Genomic DNA, 21,034 nt, shown 5'->3' on the forward strand with positions numbered 1-21,034 from the left:
ATTGATTTTAGTTTGCATTATAGACCATTGGCTAAAGGAGTAGGGTCGCCTGTCCAACCTCGTGGGTTTTCTCCGGGTCCTCCGGTTTCCTCCCACTGCTAAAGACCCCTATGCGCAAGCGAATCATTGAAATGAAATTAAACCATATGTTAGTCCCGAAATGACCTAGTTTGTGTCGAGTGGACGTTAAACCCCATTTCTCTCTCTCTCCCATTGGCTAAAGGGCGATAACTATTTTTATATTGTATTAAAGGATAATTTTGATGTCCATCAATGTTACTTTTTTGATATAATTGGTTAAACACATTTCAAATATATTGTTTTAAGACATATATCTTTGCTACGGTTATCCTGTAACAATGATCTGTAAGTGAAGCAAAAAAAACCAGAACGCAGTTATCGTTACTGACTGAAGTAGAGAGCAATAATAGAAACCCATTTTTTCTCATAGGGCTGATTTACTACATCGACATATACGACTACAGAAGATATATCAACAATGGCACGATAGTTATAAACAAATAGAATTCTTTTTGGACACCATCAAATCTATTTTTGATAGAAGTCTTCAAAATGGCCAAAGATCAGAGATAGGGAACTTGTTTAATTTCCAAGCCATTGCCGAGGTAAGTAATCCCAATGTATCTACTCAATACTAAAGGTTATGATATATAGACGAATATATCTTCACACTATGAGGCAGAATACGTCTTCAAATTTCACTGCAAATGTAATTCATCGATATCGTACTTCCATGGGTGTTCAGTTTGTCACCGTATAATGTTACCACTTACCAAACAAGCGATGAGTAAACTAAATACTGGGAGAACTGTAGTGAACGTTCTATTTCATTAAATATCTAAATGGAGGTAGACCCCCCCCCCCCCCATATAAATTTCACCGTCTCGGTACCCAGTAATTGTAGTTCGTCTATTTATAATGGTTCACAATATATACATTTATACAATATGCTGCAGTATATACATAAACGAATTTGTTCAAACAGATTATATAATATTGATATATTTTGTTTTATAAAGTCCTTGAGCTTAATTTGAGCGATACAAGAAGCCCCTTGCAAACTACAATATTGTAAAAGTTGAATTTCTATTGATGGACCTGTTTTTAATCCGATTAAATCCAAGCGTGGAGATCATCTAACGTGTGACATTTTGTTTTCCTAATTAAATTTTAAATAATCATTTGACATATTAACGTGAATTAAGCCATGAGAAATTTGATATTTCCAGACCTAAAAATGCAAATCACACAACGTTACTTTTATTTAATCCGCATTTTATTTTCTAGTTATATGGTGGCCTAAAGAGGATAAAAGGTGAAATACTAAGCAGCAGTTTTGAAGAAATTTGGGGAACACCGCCATCTTTGATTGACAACAATTGGTGTGCGTTGGTTGGCACCCTATTGCAGAAAGGAAAAGACGTATTGTACAGAATGCAAAATAGAAAGAAGCAAGTGTTAACAGAATATGAACAATTACAACAAAATGCTGACAGGTAGGATTCAGTTTGTAGGGACCCCCTGGGCTGCATATTAAAGATATTCCGGTATGACATCATCCTCGTAGGTAAGGATCAGTTTTAGGATCAATTTGTCTTTGATTAATGTGAAACTCGAAAATATTGATTTCCTCAGATTTGGCTATTGGTAGTAAAGGTATATCGTGGACGCAGCAGGGTGCAATTTCTCATTATTGCTGTATTTTGTACTTTGTAACTTTGCTTTCTAAACCCATGATAATAAACCCAACCTCTTTCTCAACCTCTACCAGTATGTTTGGAAGACTGAAATCTAGGGCTGTGCGATATAAGGGCCTCTGGTCACGGTGATTAGTATTCATGACACTTCCGTTGACTTTTCGTACACGCACCGTAGTCTTTGCGCATTAGTTTAAAACACACTTTCTCTAGTCATGATGGTGGGGGGGGTGCAATAGCCTAGAGCCACTCTTCATCTAGATCCGACACTGCACATATTTACCTATGTTTTCGTTGTATTTGATGATAGATATTATTAGCTCTCATACTCATTTCTGATGAAATCAACAAATTGGGATTTGCATTAATCAAGGGCAAATTGTTCGTTTTATTGACGTACTTGTTTTCGACGTGCCTCTAACGGAAAAGAAAGAGATAATGTCTTGCCAACAGAATACCTTGGTAATTGTGAGACCAATTTACGATTATTTATTCAAAAGTTTTCGTTTTTCCCACCTCCAATCGTTCTAGAAATTGGTGATCTTATAAACAATTTAATTAATATTTAATTATTCTCTTATTCCAAACTTCCAACACGCCCTAAAGGGATTAATTTATACTTTATGTTATTCCTATAAGCGTCGATATTATTATTTAGTTATAGTTTGTGTTATTCACTTATGAGACGTTATTATTAATAATGAAGTTAGTAGTTGGTATTATGAACTTAAGTGTGTTTTAAGTAACATTATTCATACCAATACTTCTATATTTAATCATTTTTAAACCATTCTTAAACTTTGATAATTAAACGAATGGTCTGATTCAATGACCATAACACTTACATGTGATTAAGTTTTAAGATATTATAAAAGCCAGGTCTCGTTAAAACTTATTGTTACAGATCTGAAATACAAGAATTAACAGCAAGATGTGTGTTTTTGTGGCAAACACCGTGTTCAAAAGAGCGAAATCTCGCCATGAATGAATATTCACGAAATAAGCAGTAAGTTTATACAACTTTGCCATGAGGCTGTCAAATACTGTTTTTACGTTCCGCTGATAAAGTGCGATCACTACTATATACATTTGTCACTCACTATTTATGCACTTAGAATTTAGCTATCCTCCGGATAGATGATGCTAAATTTTATTCTCGAGATCCAGTCCACATCTTATTGTTCAAATTTGATTTATTTAGCTACTGATAGGGTCGAATCAATCAATGGAATCAATCAGCCGTTTTTCGTTTTCGTTTTCTTTTGTGTTATATTCCGTAATTGTGTCATTGTTAGTTTGTTGCTCTTATCTGGGTCCACCTATCTTTTTATACGAGGGGGGTTGGATGGCTGAATGGTTAGCGTGCGCGCGCTGTATCATAAAGTGTGTCATTGAGTCGACTGGCGTGGTTTCGAATCCCCGGTTGTACGTGACAAGGAGTAGGGTCGCCTGTCCAACCTCGTGGGTTTTCTCCGGGTCCTCCGGTTTCCTCCCACTGCTAAAGACCCCTACGCGCAAGCGAATTATTGAAATAAAATTAAACCATATGTTAGTCCTGAAATGACCTAGTTTGTGTCGAGTGGACGTTAAACTCCATTTCTCTCTCTCTCTCTTTTTATACGACCACATTTTCATATACGACCACATTTTCATGTGGACGTATATTGTCTCGCCCCTGTCCGTCCGGACTTCCATCTGTTCAAAATTTGTTTGTGGACACTCTACAGGTCACAATTTTTATCCGATTTTGACGAAACTTGAAATATAGGTTTATTTCAAAAGATATCGATTCATTTCGATATTGGCATGTATCGGATCGTAACGTCATGGATTATGGCCCCTGATTGTACGAAAAATCACGTTTTTAGCTTGTGGGCAATGTAGAGGTCACACTTTTTATCCGATTTTGATGACCCAACGACCTCGGTTCCTGTCGATATCGGACCGTAACTTCTTGGATTATGGCCCCGTATTGAACTACAATATCGCGATTTTGGCTTGTGTACCCTCTAGAGGTCACAATTTTTATCCGATTTTAAAAATCGTTTAAATATATTATCGTTACACCCGGATGGTGATTGAGTTTGAATTTCGTAAAAAATCGGACCAAACTGCTCGACAAAATGGCCGCTCTTTGAACGCAAATCGTGTAAAAGTATGTAATTCCAGGGTTGTGGATCCTCTAGAGGTCACAATTTTTATCCGATTTTAAAAACCGTTTAAATAAATCACCGTTCCACAACCTTCGTATTACATATGTCATAATTTGGTTGGTTGAACATAAATAGTTAATGCTTTGTTGTAAAGGAATCAAAGGACGGCATGCACAAAAATTGCTCAAAAGAATTGACCCTGCATTTGTGTATATTGTGTGCATCATACAGGACATTTGGTCAATATTAGAAGTAGTTTATAGCCTGAATCGCGAGCGCGACTGCTGTCCCGGAATCACCTTAATTATCTAACATCATAGATAGTAGGACAGAGGTCATCTCTTTTCCATTAATGCTTCTACTAACGGGTTTTGTTTTGCTACAAAGTTTAATATATAAAGGGATGTTTTGATAAATGAATACAGTACTTATGACATTAATTGTATTTATTAGGTTGCATAAAGACGGTGTGGCCCGAATGGTCGTATTGGAAGCTGATTTAAAAAAATTAGAGCAGTCCAGGGCTCAATGCAAAAATGTCTTCACTGAGGTACTTCTATTGCTTGTTATCTGCCCTTTGTTCTATTTTGTTACCGAGTAACTCCTCGAATATTTATTGCTGTAGTTCGGATTTGCATCGCATTATTTACCTGTTTGAATCATGAATCATTGCTTATAAAACGCAATGATAACATACAGCTGTCTCTTTCCAAACAGTGCTTTATCTGCAAAATATAGAATATTTATATATATATATGATAGTAAAACATGACCATGGTAACGAGGAACAAAATTATTTTAAATTATATAGTATTTCATGTGAATTTTCTTTTCAGATTATGCGATACATGTGCACGGGTTCACACAGTAGAAATCACAGGTGACTGTTTAATAAAGTCTTTTGGTTATTTAAGATAATATATATACTGAAATAAAAGTACATCTATTTCAAAAGCGTGGACCACATGAACATAATATAGCTGTGGTCGGCAGCAGCACTATGGCCTACTCTTGTATTGAATTCCAACTGCCAAGCGATCTTTTACGTGCACGCCAATGTATACATTGAACATCGGATTTTCGCCTAATCCGAGCGACTAGACAGCTGTCCTTGTCAGGCCCTCCGTCCTGCACCACTGACAAGGGGAAACCACGCCGGAAAATTCCGATGAACTTTCTCGGCCAATGCAGGGATCGAACACCCGACCTCCAGGCTAGCGAGTCAGCGTCTTACCCACCTAGTCACCGTGGCTCCTATAATCTTAGATCAGAATACTATATTGCTCAAAGCAAATCACATTTCACTTTTCATTTCTGACGGTGGCTTTAAACTGTCGAATTTTAATCATTACATTATTTTCCTGTTATATAGGCGATCACCAGAGCGATACGAAGAAATCAGCATTAAGGCCAGCAGATCGTTACCAACACCATATATTACTATCGAAAGCTCAAAGTTAAGATCAATAGACCAGTCAAAGGGGTAGGTTTTTTCATAAACAATATCTTATTTTATCTGAAAAAGGATTGTGGAACAGGATAGGCCTGTATTGACTCATCTCCATGTTACCTATAAGGGTATCATATAATTATAATGTTGTTAAATTGTTGGTCTGATTTCACGGGGATTTGTTAAAGTGTTGGTCTAATTTCACCTTGGTATGTTAAATTGTTGGTCTAATTTCACGAATACTTATTTACAATCAATCAATAATAAATATCTGGTAGGTTAAATAGTAATATTTATTATATGAATTCCAAACCCGTTGCTATTAATGGATTAATTATATTGACTATACTCGCAGAGATAGCTCCAGCACATGTTCTACGTAGATGAACCACAGAATACTAGTGACAAGCATTGGTAACCAGCATATTTATCATACCACAGCTCTGTGCCGATTTGGGGGATTGTTTTCATAATGCATCGTATATAGATATTTAGACGTACACCCGGTGGGCCCCACCCCCAACACGTACCCTGCGCATCAAAGCTGACAAATACTACAGGGAAAATCAGACATTCTGTATATGAGCTCAATATCAATTGTTGGTCTGCTAGGTTCTTTCCCAAAGTAGTCGACACAATCTCTGGTATGTTGTTCTTGGCACTAAATGTTATACATCACTTAAACGGGCATCGATTAAGCTTTTGGAAAATTTGTGTTCATTTCGACCATCCAGGTGGCATAAGCAGAGAAATTGGGACTTAACTGTATTAAGTAGTAACACTCGGTTGATTTGCCCTGTACGTTTTATGCTTACGACACTTCTAAGTTGATATAAGAACCTGTTCCGAACGCCATTTTACAGTAGTACGTTTAGCAATTATTAATAACCAGACTATGCTCGTTACCTTTGCTTTGGGAACATACAAATTGCCACTGGGCTTAGCTTAATCTAATGTCATTTTTATGGGTAATTAGAAATTTTTAATCAGTTTATATCTTTATATAATGTCCACTGTTGTCCAATTATTCTCAAATTTTATAAGTGTGGCTGGCTTCACATAGCAGTAATTTTTATTTTATTTTGTTTTGTTTTGTTTTGTTTTGTTTTGTTTTGTTTTGTTTTGTTTTGTTATGTTATGTTATGTTATGTTGTTATTTTATTTTATTTTTTTATTTTATTTTATTTTATTTTATTTTATTTTATTTTATTTTATTTTATTTTATTTTATTTTATTATTTTTATTTTATTTTATTTTATTTTATTTTATTTTTCAGACTTCTCAAAAAGACAGTGACAGATCATAAGAACATGTGAGTATATGGATTTTGATTTATCTACTAAATAGAAGCGGGGGAGGGGGGGGTCATTTATTTATCTATTTCAAATATAATTCTGATGATGCTTCCCATTTTAGGGAGCAACATGGCTAACAAATTTTGCTTTGTACTTTTGTGGATAAAACAAAATAGGTATGCTCTTCAGCACCGTCACCCGTGTGGATTTTGAAGTCATGTATGTGTAATAGTTTATTCGCGCCCTTTGCATGTGCTGTTTAATATAGACTATCATAATTACATAATTGCTCCAATTTTTTTACAGGGTGAGTTTGATAGAGAAAGAGTTAGGACAATTACCAGAAATGTCATTTATTAATGAAAGTGACACAGAAACGGCGGAAACTCAAACAGAAGAAGTGAAAGAGGAAGACAAAGGTGGAGGAAATGGGTTAAACCAGGATGCGTATGTCACGATTGGCGAAGAAAAGGGGTTAGACAATGATGTGCATGACATGAATGGCGGAGAAAGGGAATTAAACAAGGAAGTACTTGTCATGAATGGCAGAGAAAAGAAGTTACAGAAGGAGGTACATGTCATGAATGGCGGAGAACAGAAGTCAGACAAAGAAGTACATGCCATAAATGGCGAAGAAAAGAAGTCAGACAAGGAGGTACATGTCATGAATGGCGGAGAAAAAAAGTTAGACCAGGAAGTAAATGTCATGAATGGCAGAGAAAAGGAGTTAGTCAATGACGCACATTTCACGAAAGGTGACGGAAACGAGTTAGACAAAGGTGTAAATCTCACGAATGGTGGTGAAAAGGGGTTAGACAAAGATGTACATTTCAAGAATGGTGGTGAACATGAGTTAGACAAGGGCGCACATTTCAAGAAAAGCCATGGAAAAGAGTTAGACAAGAACACACATTTGAAGAATAGTGATGAAAATGAGTTAGACAAAGGTGGTGGGGAAAATGAGTTACACAAAGGTGTACATCTCAAAAATCAGTTAGAAGATGGGGTAGTAAAAACGGAACATATAACGAACAAATCAAATGGAGGCGATGAAGGATATGAAACTAGCTTTTCCAATAACCCCAAACATAGTATTTCATCTTTCACTGATTCATATAAGCAAACGGCAAACCCGCAAGTAGGAACTGTAACTGGAGGTAAGTCATATGGTAAATCCCAAGTAGGAGATGCTCGTATTTTGTCAAATCATATAGCTCAAAATGTGCTGCAAACAGTAGACTCTAAGGTTGGTTCAGCTTCGAATAGACTAAGAAGCCGTGGTCCGATACATTTAAACAGTCGTACCCGACAACAATTAATACAAACTGGAGCAATACCAAAGTGTTATCCATTAAACAATAGGCAAGTAACCAATTCATCGGCAAACAATCTTACCGATAACACATCTGCCCAAGTTCATACTGTAGACATTATTGAACATGGATCTAGTGTTAACAAATCCCCAGAACACCAAACCAAAGATCGTTCACCAGAAATTAATGAAACAGCAGCCATTTCTAGACCAACTACAACTCGACACACAAACAAACTCCAATTAGACTCTCTGATGTCAGACGATGATTCGCGAACTACAGAAATCCCGTTCACATCTGAGCAAACAAAACATGTTTCACGAACTGAAGAAGACAAGTCATCATCCCATTTATCAACAGGATTATTTCGAACTGCACACGCCCACTCCGCAACAACAAAATTGTTAAAGAGACCATCCAACGAGTCAGTCCAGCCTGACGCTTGTCTGGTATCAACTGATGATGGACCTCAGCTATCAGAAAATAAAGCAGAAAAAGAGAATAATGTATCTGTTAAGTTGTGTTAGTATAAGAACGACTGTTATGAATCAGGGATAATTGCGCTAGATCAAGCAGTCTTTATCTTGTCTTGTTTTACTAGGATATTTTTTCTGTCTATCTATTGTGACTTTCGAAGTGTTTTTTTCTCCGTTCGTACTTATCCTCATAAAGTGCTCTGTACTTTTGAAAATGAAAGTTTGCTATCATTTTGAATTCTTTCCATTTTTATATTGGATAAATGTTGAAGAATCACTTTCCTGGATCAACAAAATTTCACTTTTCTCCTATCTTATAGATTAACCTTGCTATGTGTTGGCTAAAATCATATTCGAAAGAACGAATAGGTGGAGTTTAAACCCTCGTCAACACAACTAGGTCACTTTGGGACTTGGGAAAATCTTGGTAGGACAAGATGCGATAGGGATTGTAGAGCTACCCATTATTACTGATGTAGCAGTGGATTCTTAAACCAACAGGGCATAATGTTTACTTTGGCATCTTAATTTATAAATGTCCTGTGTTTTTAACGTGGAGAACTCGTGTGGCGACTTTCCCAAAGTGTTGATTATTGACTATTTAGACTATATTCTAGTAAGTTCTCTGGGACGAGCCTTGCGAAAAGCTGATAATTGAATCTCATCTAATCAACAAAAATAATGGAGAAGAGTTTTACAGCAGTAATAAATCCCCAGCGCGTTTCGGAAGAATACAAACGGTGTATAATGTGTACCTCAAAAGGCTGACGACAATAGCGTGTCATTAATAACATTTGTAGTTTGATTATACAACTAAAGATTATCAAATATAGTTATTATGAAGCAGATTCATAAAGGCAGCAAAATATATTTCCTTTCAATTGTAATGCAGTGTTGTGTCATAATTCTGGAATTAAAATCGGTATCAACTAATCAGCACAAATGGATCGGAGACCTTGACCAATATCATGATGATTCAGAGACAACTTCTACGGATACTACGATCATCTCTTCCCAAGTTCAGATGTGTTTTAGTATAAATGTCGGAAGTTGGAATATAATTTTAAGATGGATTTTATTCTATGCTGCCGTAAAAATCCAGGTCTGAATTTTCTGTCAGCAGAATCGGAGTTAGGTTGGCATGATGATCCATAACATTAACATATATGTTGCGTTGCCCAAGTCCAAATGTGTTGATGCAGCTGTCCCAAGAAATAATGATTCTATATATGTGTGCAATATTGTGGTATTTTATGACCAACCTGTATTTAAATACAATGAAGAAATGCAAAATTAGACAACTATCTGTGATAATACAGCAATACTACCGAAGCGGTTTAAACATGTTTTTGATTTCATGATTTTGTATGATTGTTGAATGATATAAACATCGTTAATGACGACAAAAATAATCTGGAGAATGAAATGTAGTAAAATCAAAAGTATTAGTTTGCTCATATTCTCTAGCAGCTATGACACCCGCCATCGTGTTTACTAACACGATTGGACCGGGATTTATATTCGATATCGATGTCCGCAATTATGTGCTCGTATGCACACAGTAAAGACCTTGAAGCTTTGCATATAAACGTTACCTAAATTATATGAGGAATTGAGTCAGTTCTAGAGATAGTCATCGAAAGTGATTTTGATGTCCTGATTTTCACAATGCCAATTTCCGTTACATAATCTTTCAAGAAAATAAATCTAAATATATTTTGACAAGAAGTGATTACTGAAACACGAAGTGCGTAATTTTCACAATACGAATGACGAGTGTTTTGAATTGCACATTAAAAGTTATTTTCCCGTCTATATTCGGCATTTCATACTATAACCCGTTTATTGTAACGTTGTTAAAAATATATTTTTAAAATTCTTATCTGCTCCCGCGCCATTTAGTTTCGTATAATTTTAGAGCAACAAATCGATTAACTTTCAAATGCGAAAATAATAGCAATACATTGATTGAGAAGATAATGAAAAAATATACACATATATACATATATTCTCTATATAAACCCAACTGACTGGATAATAATTTGCCACACATATATACATATATTCCCCTTATATACTATTCAAAAAAAGTAGGGGATATTTGATTTTTAAGTGTTATTAAAGTCACCTAATGAAACTGACGAAGAAACAAATGACAAAATGAAATGAAGTTCACATTCATCGATTTATTCCAAATGATCGTTAGACTAAGTAAGGCACAGACTGACCATTATAAGGGTAAAATTATACCCGGGGTCAAACAGCAAAATTACCACAGCATCACAACCAAGTCAGTAACGGGTAAATCCTCCTCTGTTTGCCAAACAAGCATTGATCCGACGTGGCATACTCCTAATGAGACGTCTAAGGTCATTTTGGTCCAGATTGTCCCATTCCTGTTGCAACGCAGCAGCAAGTTCTTGGACATTGGCAGGACGTTGTTGACGTTGACGTAACCTCTGTCCAAGCATGTCCCAGACATGCTCGATGGGGGAGAGGTCGGGACTCAGTGCTGGCCAAGGTAATGTGGTGATGTTCTGTTGTTGGAGGTAACCTGTAACGATCCTGGCCCTGTGACATCTTGCGTTGTCATCCTGGAAGATGAAACGGCGGCCATGACGTCGTGCGAACGGCACAACATGGACTGCCAAGATGTTGTCCCGGTAGTACTGGCCTGTAACACGCCCTGCACCAACATGTAAAGCCGTTCTTCCAGCAACAGTGATGCCTCCCCACACCATAACAGAACCACCCCCAAATCGATCATGTCTGATGACGTTACCGTCTTGGAAGCGCTCGTTTCGACGACGCCACACCCTCCTACGTCTGTCCAAAAAATCAACAGTGAACCTTGACTCATCTGAAAACATCACATTGCTCCAGCGTCGATTATCCCAGTGTTGACGATCTCTACACCAACGACGTCTTGCCTGAATGTGATGATCTCTCAAACAAGGGATCACGCGAGGACGTCGGGCGCGAAGGTGACCCCTATGCAGTCGATTCCGAATCGTCTGGCCACTCACTCTCACACCAGTGTCTGTTTGAAGACGAGCGCTGATCTGATTTGCTGTGATGACACGATTTCTCAAGGCCAAGGTACGGATAAATCGATCCTGGGCTTGAGTTGTCGCCCTTGGTCGACCTGAGCGTGGTCTGTCCTGTACAGATTGTGTATCACGGTATCTGGACCATAGCCTGCTTATGACAGACTGAGAAACATTCATCGTCCGCGCCACAACCGCCTGTGTTGTGCCGATCTGTAGCATGCCAAGGGCACGTAACCTTTCATTTTGGGTAAGCCGACGCATATCAAAATTTATTTTCTGGTCACTAAAACAATTAAACTGATGTTTCCACCCTGGAATTCAATGCCACAATGACTGTAACATTCAAAGTCAGAGTCGTGCAAATCTTGGGTTGGACCCCCATGATGATCCCAAGCATCACCTGCATTCCATGCGGTAGCTATTGGTGCGTTTGGGCGTCACATGTAACTGGAAATGTTTCTTCTGTTAGGTTCTATAGTGACTTTTTTCGTAGTCATTTGCATATTTTAGTATAATGCCCCCAAAATCAAATATCCCCTACTTTTTTTGAATAGTATATAAACCCAATGGCTGAATAATGATTTGCTAGAAAGTAAAGAACGACATTTTATTAAGAAGTATCACCCAAATGCAGTATAATTTTATATTATTTAATGTATACTAAAATATTTATATTTTATATTATTATTATGTATTATTATAATAACGCCATGACGTCATGTAATTTTTTACTATCTTATTATTGAATGCCTGATGATCCCAGTAGTGGGAGAAAGCATAATTTTATATATAATATATACATAAATGTAAATATACCCAAAAAGTTTCTTTGAACAACTCTCAGAGAAATATAAGACTTCTAGTAATGTGACTTTTTCTACTTCTAAGTGCCACAGCCCACTTTGTAAATGTTGCCATCATATGATTAGTAATAGTAAATTGACTTTTTTATAATACTAATTATACGTTTAGAATCAATGATAATATGAATTGTACTACTTAAAATTTAATTTATGTTCTTGTGTGTAACCAATGCAATGAATTTTATATCCGGGGAATGCGGTACATAGAATTAGTATACAGACTAATCCTGTTTTGAAAGTCTCTAAACATTAAGTCTTTAAATATTAAATTTAATATTTGTCCCTTTTATAAAGTCGAAATTGACAATACAATCAAAAGACGGTATATGGAATCATACTTTATTAACCGGTTCTTTCCAGGCTTAAATGCTTTATTTCCCCTGTTAATATTCTAATGATATTTAAATAAATCTTAATATATTATGTTTTTACACTTTTTACTTCGGCTCTGTATAAGCAGATTTTAAATCCTACAATTCATTATATATTTTTAATTATCCGTTTACTTGAGAATAAATTTAAATCCCAATGAAATGTTAAATTTATAGCCAGATTACATAATTGGTCTATGAACATTTATTTCTTCTCATTACTCCTGTATTGCACTATTGTTAGATTATACCAGGAAGACTATGTAGATTAATGAAAGGTTAATTATTATAGCCAGATTACATAAATAAAATACTAAATCAATGAAGAAAAGGAGAGAAAAAAATTAAAAAGAGGGAAAAATATTTTTAAAAAAATAATTAAAAAGAGAAAAAAAAAGTTATAAACAAATTAGAGAAACACACACAAAAAAGGATACATTTTACGTTAAAACGGTTTAATAAGCTATTGAAGGATTCTATCTTATTGAATATTCATTTACTCATTTGTATTATACCCGAATTAGATATCTCTATGTATGATATAATTGAATAGTTATCAAGTGTCCATTTAATGTAAATATAGTTTGGTAAATATATACCAAGAAGGCGTGTTCTTTATTTTATCGGGAAATCATTATATATATATATATATATATATTTAAAATTATATTAGATGGGGGGAGGGGGCGAGAGAGATATATAAGATCTATATAATGGCCTTTCAAAAATAATTAAAAAAAAGAGAGAAAATAATTTTGAAAAATATTAAAAAGAAAGGGCGAGAGAGATTGTTAAGATCTATATATGACTTTCAATGAAAAAAAATAATAAAAAGAGAAAAAAAAAATAAAAAGGGAGAAAATAATTTTAAAAAAATACTTACAAAAAAAAATTAATAAAAAGAGGGGTAAAACTAAAAAAAAGAATTATTAAAAGAAAAAAAAGGTTATAAACAAATTAAATAAACACACACAAAAGGGGGTGCATTTTATGTATATTTAGTTATTCATTATTATACTCAAAATAGATATTTCCATATAAACAGAATTTGTTATTATCAAGTGTCCAGGTACTGTTAGTATAATTTGTCGACGTTGTTTACTAAATATAGGATATACCAAGGAATAGTTTTCATTGTCATTTATTTTGTAGGGGAATCATTATTTGAATAACCAGGTGAATGTTTATTTATCATTTTATAAAAGGTTTCTAGATTGATTGTATCGGTACTGCCAGGTCCACTTTCTAATTCCATGGGGCTTCTTTCTTGCCCAAAATACCTTTGAAAGCATGAATGGCCTAACCCTAGCTCTAAATCATTGAAGGTGTACCAATTTTCCAATTTTAGAAATGTATACACCTGGCCAAACATTACGTACATCAGATAAACTACCTCTAAAGCCCAAAACTGTTCAACTAGTCTCGCATGGTAATCGCTCTTTTAGTTTCCACGCGCCCATTTTATGGAATAATCTACTATTAGTTTAAGATGTACATAGTTATTTAAACACGCTTTTAACTGAATCCGTATACAAATGTTAACAGGTCCATCTGTTGTTTGTTGGGGTTTTTTTTATTTTAATAATAATAATAATTTATTTGTATATAGCGTTCTGCACAATTCGTTTCAGAAACGCTTTACAAGAGTTAAAAGTTAACTGATAGACATAAAATGTAATGTATAAGATACCTATATAAATGATAAAAAATAAAATAAAATGAGACATAAGTTAAAACATTAAATGAAAATGATGAGAAATAAAATGAGATATTTAAGTTAAAACATTAATTATAAAAGCCATACAATTATTATAAGGTACAAAGTAAACATTTTAAGGTAAAAGTTGCCTGCTGAATAAATAGGTTTTAAGACCACGCTTAAATTAACGTAGTTCCCTTTGCTGACGAAGATGTTGTGGGAGGTTATTCCATAGTTATGGCGCTATGGTTGAAAAGGCCCGCCATCCGTAATTTTTATTGGTATGTTTATATGATTATAGATTACATTGTCACTTTGTAAAGTGCCCCTGAACACGTTATATGAAACTTGAAAGGGCGCACTATAAATATGCTGTAATAATATGCTGGGAAACTTTAAATATTGTCTTATTATTTTTTTTTTACTATGTTACATAAAATCTTAGATTTTACAGATATACAAAGAATTTGTATACTATTTTATAATTATTTTCTGAATTGTAAATAAGTCGAATGATAATGTTTTTATTCATAATACTAAAATCCAACCAAAACTAAGAGTTCATTTTACAGACTAACATTTTCCGGATTGTAAATACGTCGAATTTTTTTAATAATACTAAAATCCACTAAAAACTAAGAGTTCATTTACAGACTAACATTTTCCGGATCGTAAATACTAAAATCCACTCAAAACTAACAGTTCATTTACAGACTAATAATTTATGTATTGTAAATACGTCGAATGTTACAGTTTTTTTATTCACAATACTAAAGTCCAGTCAACACTAACAGTTCATTTACAGACTAGCAATTTCTGTATTGTAAATGCGTCGAATGTTACAGGGTTTTTTTTTATTCACAATACTAAAGTCCACTCAAAACTAACAGTTCATTTACAAACTAACATTATAGTAAAACGTTGCAAATATATAAAGCCATATTATTATAGAATTAATCCGGCTGTATATTAAAGATACATTATGGGAGATTAGATAAAGAACTGGCAGTTCTCACTATAATGATTAAAAACTAGATAATGTTACGGGAAATTGCTGGAAATTTCAGTCAAATTGATCCACTCTGAACCTAGAATTTAGCAATTGAATATTAGGCTTGGCCCCGATCATTATAACGATAAAAACATAGTCTCAGTTATCCAATTTTTGATTAATCATCAATGTACGTTGAGCAGCAGATCGGATTCTAATCCAGTAAATATCGTAGACTAACGGTAACATCGAGAGTTGATTATGGTCTGGATAAGTTTATTAATGTCTAATTAATAATTTAGATAAAATTTCAGGCCTAAAGTATATATTGTTTTGTGTTTTGTATTGTTCTTGGCTCAAGTAATAAGGAACTTAGAAATATAATCCTTCTTGCTAATGGGTTTCGATTTTCGTACTACGTTGTAGAACCTAGAGAACGAAAAACAATTGAAATTTGTGTTTAAAAAAAAAATGTCCGGCCAAACAATTTCCTCATATAGGGCTTAAGCACTCTGCATGGAGTATGTCTGTCTTCATTAGTCCGGTTGGTGCACAAAAATAGAATGTTCACCGCTATTTCAAGTTTAATAATATTTTCTTAAGTTAAATACTATTATTATTTAATTTACAAAAATAAAAAAAATATATATATTAGAAGAGTTATTAGCATATTCATTTTCCTCATGTACGCCCAATATTGTCGGAACAAATTATTTAGAAAAAATTAAAATGGTGAGAGTGCGGTTATGGTGCTTGTGGCCCTTTGTTTATTTGCAAGCCAATTGCTTGTTTTAGGCCCGATGTTTTAAAAATACATCTATTTGTATGCCAATGATGAATAAGCAATGCATGGGATAAGGATAATTCATACTGTATGTCCATTTAAAAAGCATCAAATTTACGAAATTCTATTTTTATTTCATAGGTATTTATACATACATACGTTTTTAATAATAGTCTTTGGTGTTATTGCTTCGTTTTTAAATTTTCAGTGTTGTTGTGCTTGATTGTTGTGTTTTCAATCGACGTGAACCGTTATATTGCAGGGAACTGCGGAGCTACATATATAAACGTAATCAGCATTTGATGATACACCCTTGTACATAAACAGTTCCCTTTTTTGCAACATTGACCGTAATGAATCCAGGACGGAACACATGAGGAGGCCAGCTACAATTGCAGTCGGGTGTGATGAGTAGAGCCTTACAATTGTAAAATGAAAGTCTTTATTTCCAAAATACAGACCGAATCAAAGAATTCTCCATTTGTCAGTGTGTAAATTAGTCCCGTATATATCCCTGTATTATTTTATGCCAATGGTTCAAGAATAAACATTGCATTGGCTTTATTTTTGTAAAGGAGGGAAATAATCATCAGGTATCGTTATACTGGCTAAAAGTCTATCTATATAGCACGATGTCAAACTAACGAATCACATGGACACCTTTATTTTAGCCACAATAATGTGACCAAATGGTATCATGTATAATATTGTATGAAACGAATATTTTGTAAGTATACAATTTCATTCCGTAGTATTCAAGTATTCATTTGGAATAAAGATACTTTCAAACAACGCTTTAACCAATGCGAACTTCAGAAGGAAGCTTAAGAATCACACTCCATCCCCAATCCGATTGTGTCCCCTTTTTATTTGTCCATTGATTTGGTCCATATTTTCCATTTCCCGGATTACAGAAACCTATAAAATGAACGGGCGATGTACTACTGGAGCAATCGATACCACTTCTAATTTTTTTGAGAAGTTCCAAATGTGACGTAGTTCCCATACCAACTGATGAAGAAACTGGTATTACAGACCATTGGTATCTCATGGGGGGGATGCGTTGCGTCGTAATCAACTTCCAACGCAATCATCAATTGTGCACCAATCCCTGCCCTCTCCAAAATTCCCGACACACCCATAAATTTATTTCCAATAATTTGAATAAAACCAGATCCCCTACAACGACTATTACAAGATTTTTATTTTTCTGCTTGTATTAATATTGAACTAATTATAATTTAAATCCTATTGTTCATCTCTAATCTGCAGGCTTGTTTGCATTCATAACCTAAGATAGCGGGTGCATTACTGGGTGGCCCCATAAATTTCCAATGTTACTGTATAGGAAAAATGCAGACACTCGTTAAATGCACGGCTATGTAATTTAATTACAAGAAGAAGTACATTTTAATATTTATGTTCATTCCTAATTTACAAAAAAAATTATCACAAATAAAATACTGACATTAAAGGAAAGACATTTCCAAATAATTCCTGGAAACAATCAGACATTTAATATGATTTTAAACCTTCTTTGGTATAATCATACACTCTTTTCATATACAGTATAAATGAAGATATAAAAGATATTAATTTATTTCTTATTTCCGTTTTTTTTAAAGATGCATTAACCAAGATTTACATACAGGGCTGGTCTTTCTTGCTATAATAGTTCAAAAATAGAAATGAAATATGATTATATTGAAAATTTCATTCAAATTACTTTATTGTGAGTAGAGTTGTGGGTGTTTGACAAGTTGTACTAAGATTGCTTATTATTGTAGCAACGGTAATTGGCACTCGATTATCGATTATCCATTTTTTCCGTTCAATTTTTTAATCTAGCTGGTTTTCTAATCCATTTGAATCTCGGCCATTCGATCGTCTTGAGAGTTGATTATAGGCATATCAGCGAATAAACTTCTAAATAATCGTTTATATAACATTTGAAGCCAAAATAAAGACTTACAGCACGCCGATTTAACTCTTACATAATGTATCTTTAAACAATAGTAACAGAATAACAATAGTAACAGAATAACAATTTTACAAATTCTTTTGACAGGGTTATTGGAAATAGACCAAATTATTTCACTGCAACTGTTAAATATGAAATATTAGAATTATATGGAGTGTTTCTTAGAATTGTACATATAAATTGATTCCATGTTTCGTAATCAATCACTAATTCACTGGGGTGGTATTACACATTTTCTGAGCTCTGGGTCAAAGATACCTGCTTCGCAGTATCCATCTTCTACAATTCGCCCATCTTTGCATGTGACGTAAAAAGGGGAATCCAGCTTCCCTTCCCATGCATTATCGCCATCCGGTTTATCTTTACAAGATGGATACCGGATATTACATGGGATACAATGACCTTGCGCATGACCACATCCATTTTTTACATAGTCACCTGAAAATACAGACAGGAATAAAATAATATTGGTAAACAGATATGAAAACGGAAAATTGTTTTAATGTCATTTAGTAATTAAACTGAAAAGACATAGGACATGATTCTGTAGGGATACAGACGTGAGCAGACTGGTTGTTAACATCAGTCAGAAATAAACAGTAATTATATTCCATAGAATTGCGTCTTGTGTATGGAAACGGAATGAAACGCAATTATTTTGCATGGAACGGGAATCGAAAGACCAAAAAAAAACATATTTATTGGAACCAAATGCTTAAAAGAGAACAGATGTATCGAATTTAAAGGAAAGTACGTTACAAATATTGACAGAAAATAAAAAAAGTGTTGATGGGTATAAATATGTAAAGATAGAGGCAGAATATACAAAAATCAAGTCAATAAATTGAGAGCAGATCCGCCTTGTCTTGTTCACCTGCCGTGCAAATAATAGAAAATATATTCTAATCAACAAGAATATTCATAGTCCAGTGGTTTTCAACCCTTTTTTGCCAACGGCACACCTTGGAACACATGAAAAAATAGCGACACACCTGACTAAATATATATGAAAAATATTTGAATTTTGCAAAGTAAAAACCTGGCAAGTCATAGGCGGCACGCAACCGTAGACGCAGACTAATTATAGACACATAGAATGACTCAAACTAAATAAAGAAAAACACAGCTATGAACTTACCAGTGAATACTCAATTGGGATCACGTAGTTTTTCGCATTTTCTTAGTGTGCCGTTCAAAATTTCGCGGCACACTTAGGAAGATCTCGCGGCATCCATTATTTGAAATTCCCAGAGTTTAACCTATGTCCGTTGTTTTGTTATGAGTTTTCAGAACTTTGTTGAACGATTCGATACTTTGTAGAAACAAAAACCAAGATTCTACATCATACTTACATGGATCGATGGGTTCCTCTTTTTCGCCACAGTAAACTAACTCGTAATGTTTACATACTTTATCAGTTGCGTGAAATAATTCTGGGTATGGGCATTCATGAAATTTATTGTCATCACCACAGTCGTAGTACTGGGCACAGTTTGTAGAACTGGCAACTACACCTTCTGTTATGTCGTTACATTCTCCTTGGGCTGAAACTACACGTATAAAAATTGATTTTGATTAAAATAGCGGCGTATAATTCATACTAGTACACTGTAACCATAATCCGATATTTTGTTCAAACATACAATTATAGTTCAGAAACTGTCAGAGATCATGGAAGCCAGTAGTTGCTTAAACCTGTTAAGCCCGTCTTCATTAGGACGTTAAAAGTCATTTCATTTCATTCTTGTCTACATTATTTTGTAGTACAGCTTATATATATTTTATACTGGTTACATGCTTGGTGCAGATGACATTCGATATCTGTATATGCAAAGGGTTAATAATGAATAAACAAACAAAGTGCAGGTAACATCTAAAAGACTAACTCTGATTTCATCATTTTTTACTCATAATATTTTTCTCTCCTGAATTCCCCCCGTTTGCCTAAGTCCTTCTCAACACAATAGGGGCTATATTTGTAATGGATTTATTTCAAATTTGGCGTGAAAGGATGAACCCTATCGATATTCAGCGTTCTGTGTTCTTCTGTCTCGGTCAATGTCAGTCATAACCGGTACCGGGAAAAATGGTGGGTGACCGACCGGCGTTCACGTCGTGGGGGAAACGCAGTAACTAGTTTACCTCCGACCACAGCAGTCGTAAGATTCACTGGTTCAGAAAACGAGTATACAATACACTCCGTCGGTGATCAGTACATGTATGTACTGTTAGATTCGTTTCCGTTGTTGTTGTTGTTGTGGGCGTTTCTTAGACCTTTTCTTTTCCCTTGGTTAGTGTCTGTCAGTACCGACACCGTTACTTGCATGGCAAGCACCTGATATTGTGAATTATTCAAAGTAAATTTTCCAAATTTAGATTCTGATGTCTAGAACTTCGAATTTCCACGTCGCATGTTTCAATAATAAAAACGTTTAATTAGGGTGCACCTTTAATTTGTCAAGAGTAATCGTAAAACAGACTAATTTATAAATTTGTAAACAATCTTAATTGAGGACATAAGTAATGTATGAATGCACCTATAGACTAGACTTTATATAACGTATCACATCTATAGAAATGAAAGGGGCTTAACGTCCTACTGATCTGCTCCGGCTGGGCTAATGAAGATAGGCATATGCCATGCAATGTGCTATGCGGAAAACTTTGCCCAGACAGCAGTGCTAAGGCCTACTCTTATTTCGAATTCCAACTGTCAATGGTACTTTTACCAGCACGCCAATGTGTACACAGGACCTCGGTTTGTCGGGCCATCCGAACGACTATGCGTTGTCCCACCATGGCTACTATATTACATAGATGGCTCGGGCGCGGGTAATTAACTGGTTTTATTCTCTAACATAGTTTTATATCTATGACATCTCCTTTAATT

General features: G+C 34.7%; 1 protein-coding gene across 3 annotated transcripts in view; it reads left to right on the forward strand.

The window, feature by feature from the left end:
* Window positions 1-10,500, forward strand: part of LOC126826913 (uncharacterized) — a 90,416-nt gene extending 79,916 nt beyond the window's left edge. For all 3 annotated transcript variants that reach the window (XM_056102606.1, XM_050556044.2, XM_050556046.2), the window contains 8 exons: window positions 452-626; window positions 1,309-1,517; window positions 2,623-2,724; window positions 4,325-4,421; window positions 4,708-4,751; window positions 5,244-5,354; window positions 6,598-6,633; window positions 6,923-10,500. In XM_056102606.1, the coding sequence (XP_055958581.1) occupies window positions 452-626; window positions 1,309-1,517; window positions 2,623-2,724; window positions 4,325-4,421; window positions 4,708-4,751; window positions 5,244-5,354; window positions 6,598-6,633; window positions 6,923-8,456 (2,308 nt within the window). In that variant the 3' untranslated portion in view covers window positions 8,457-10,500. The remainder of the gene's footprint in view (window positions 1-451; window positions 627-1,308; window positions 1,518-2,622; window positions 2,725-4,324; window positions 4,422-4,707; window positions 4,752-5,243; window positions 5,355-6,597; window positions 6,634-6,922) is intronic.
* The last annotated feature ends 10,534 nt before the right edge of the window (window positions 10,501-21,034 follow it).

The sequence above is a fragment of the Patella vulgata genome, chromosome 7 (genome assembly GCF_932274485.2).
Source record: "Patella vulgata chromosome 7, xgPatVulg1.2, whole genome shotgun sequence".
NCBI classification, from domain to species: Eukaryota; Metazoa; Mollusca; class Gastropoda; family Patellidae; genus Patella; species Patella vulgata.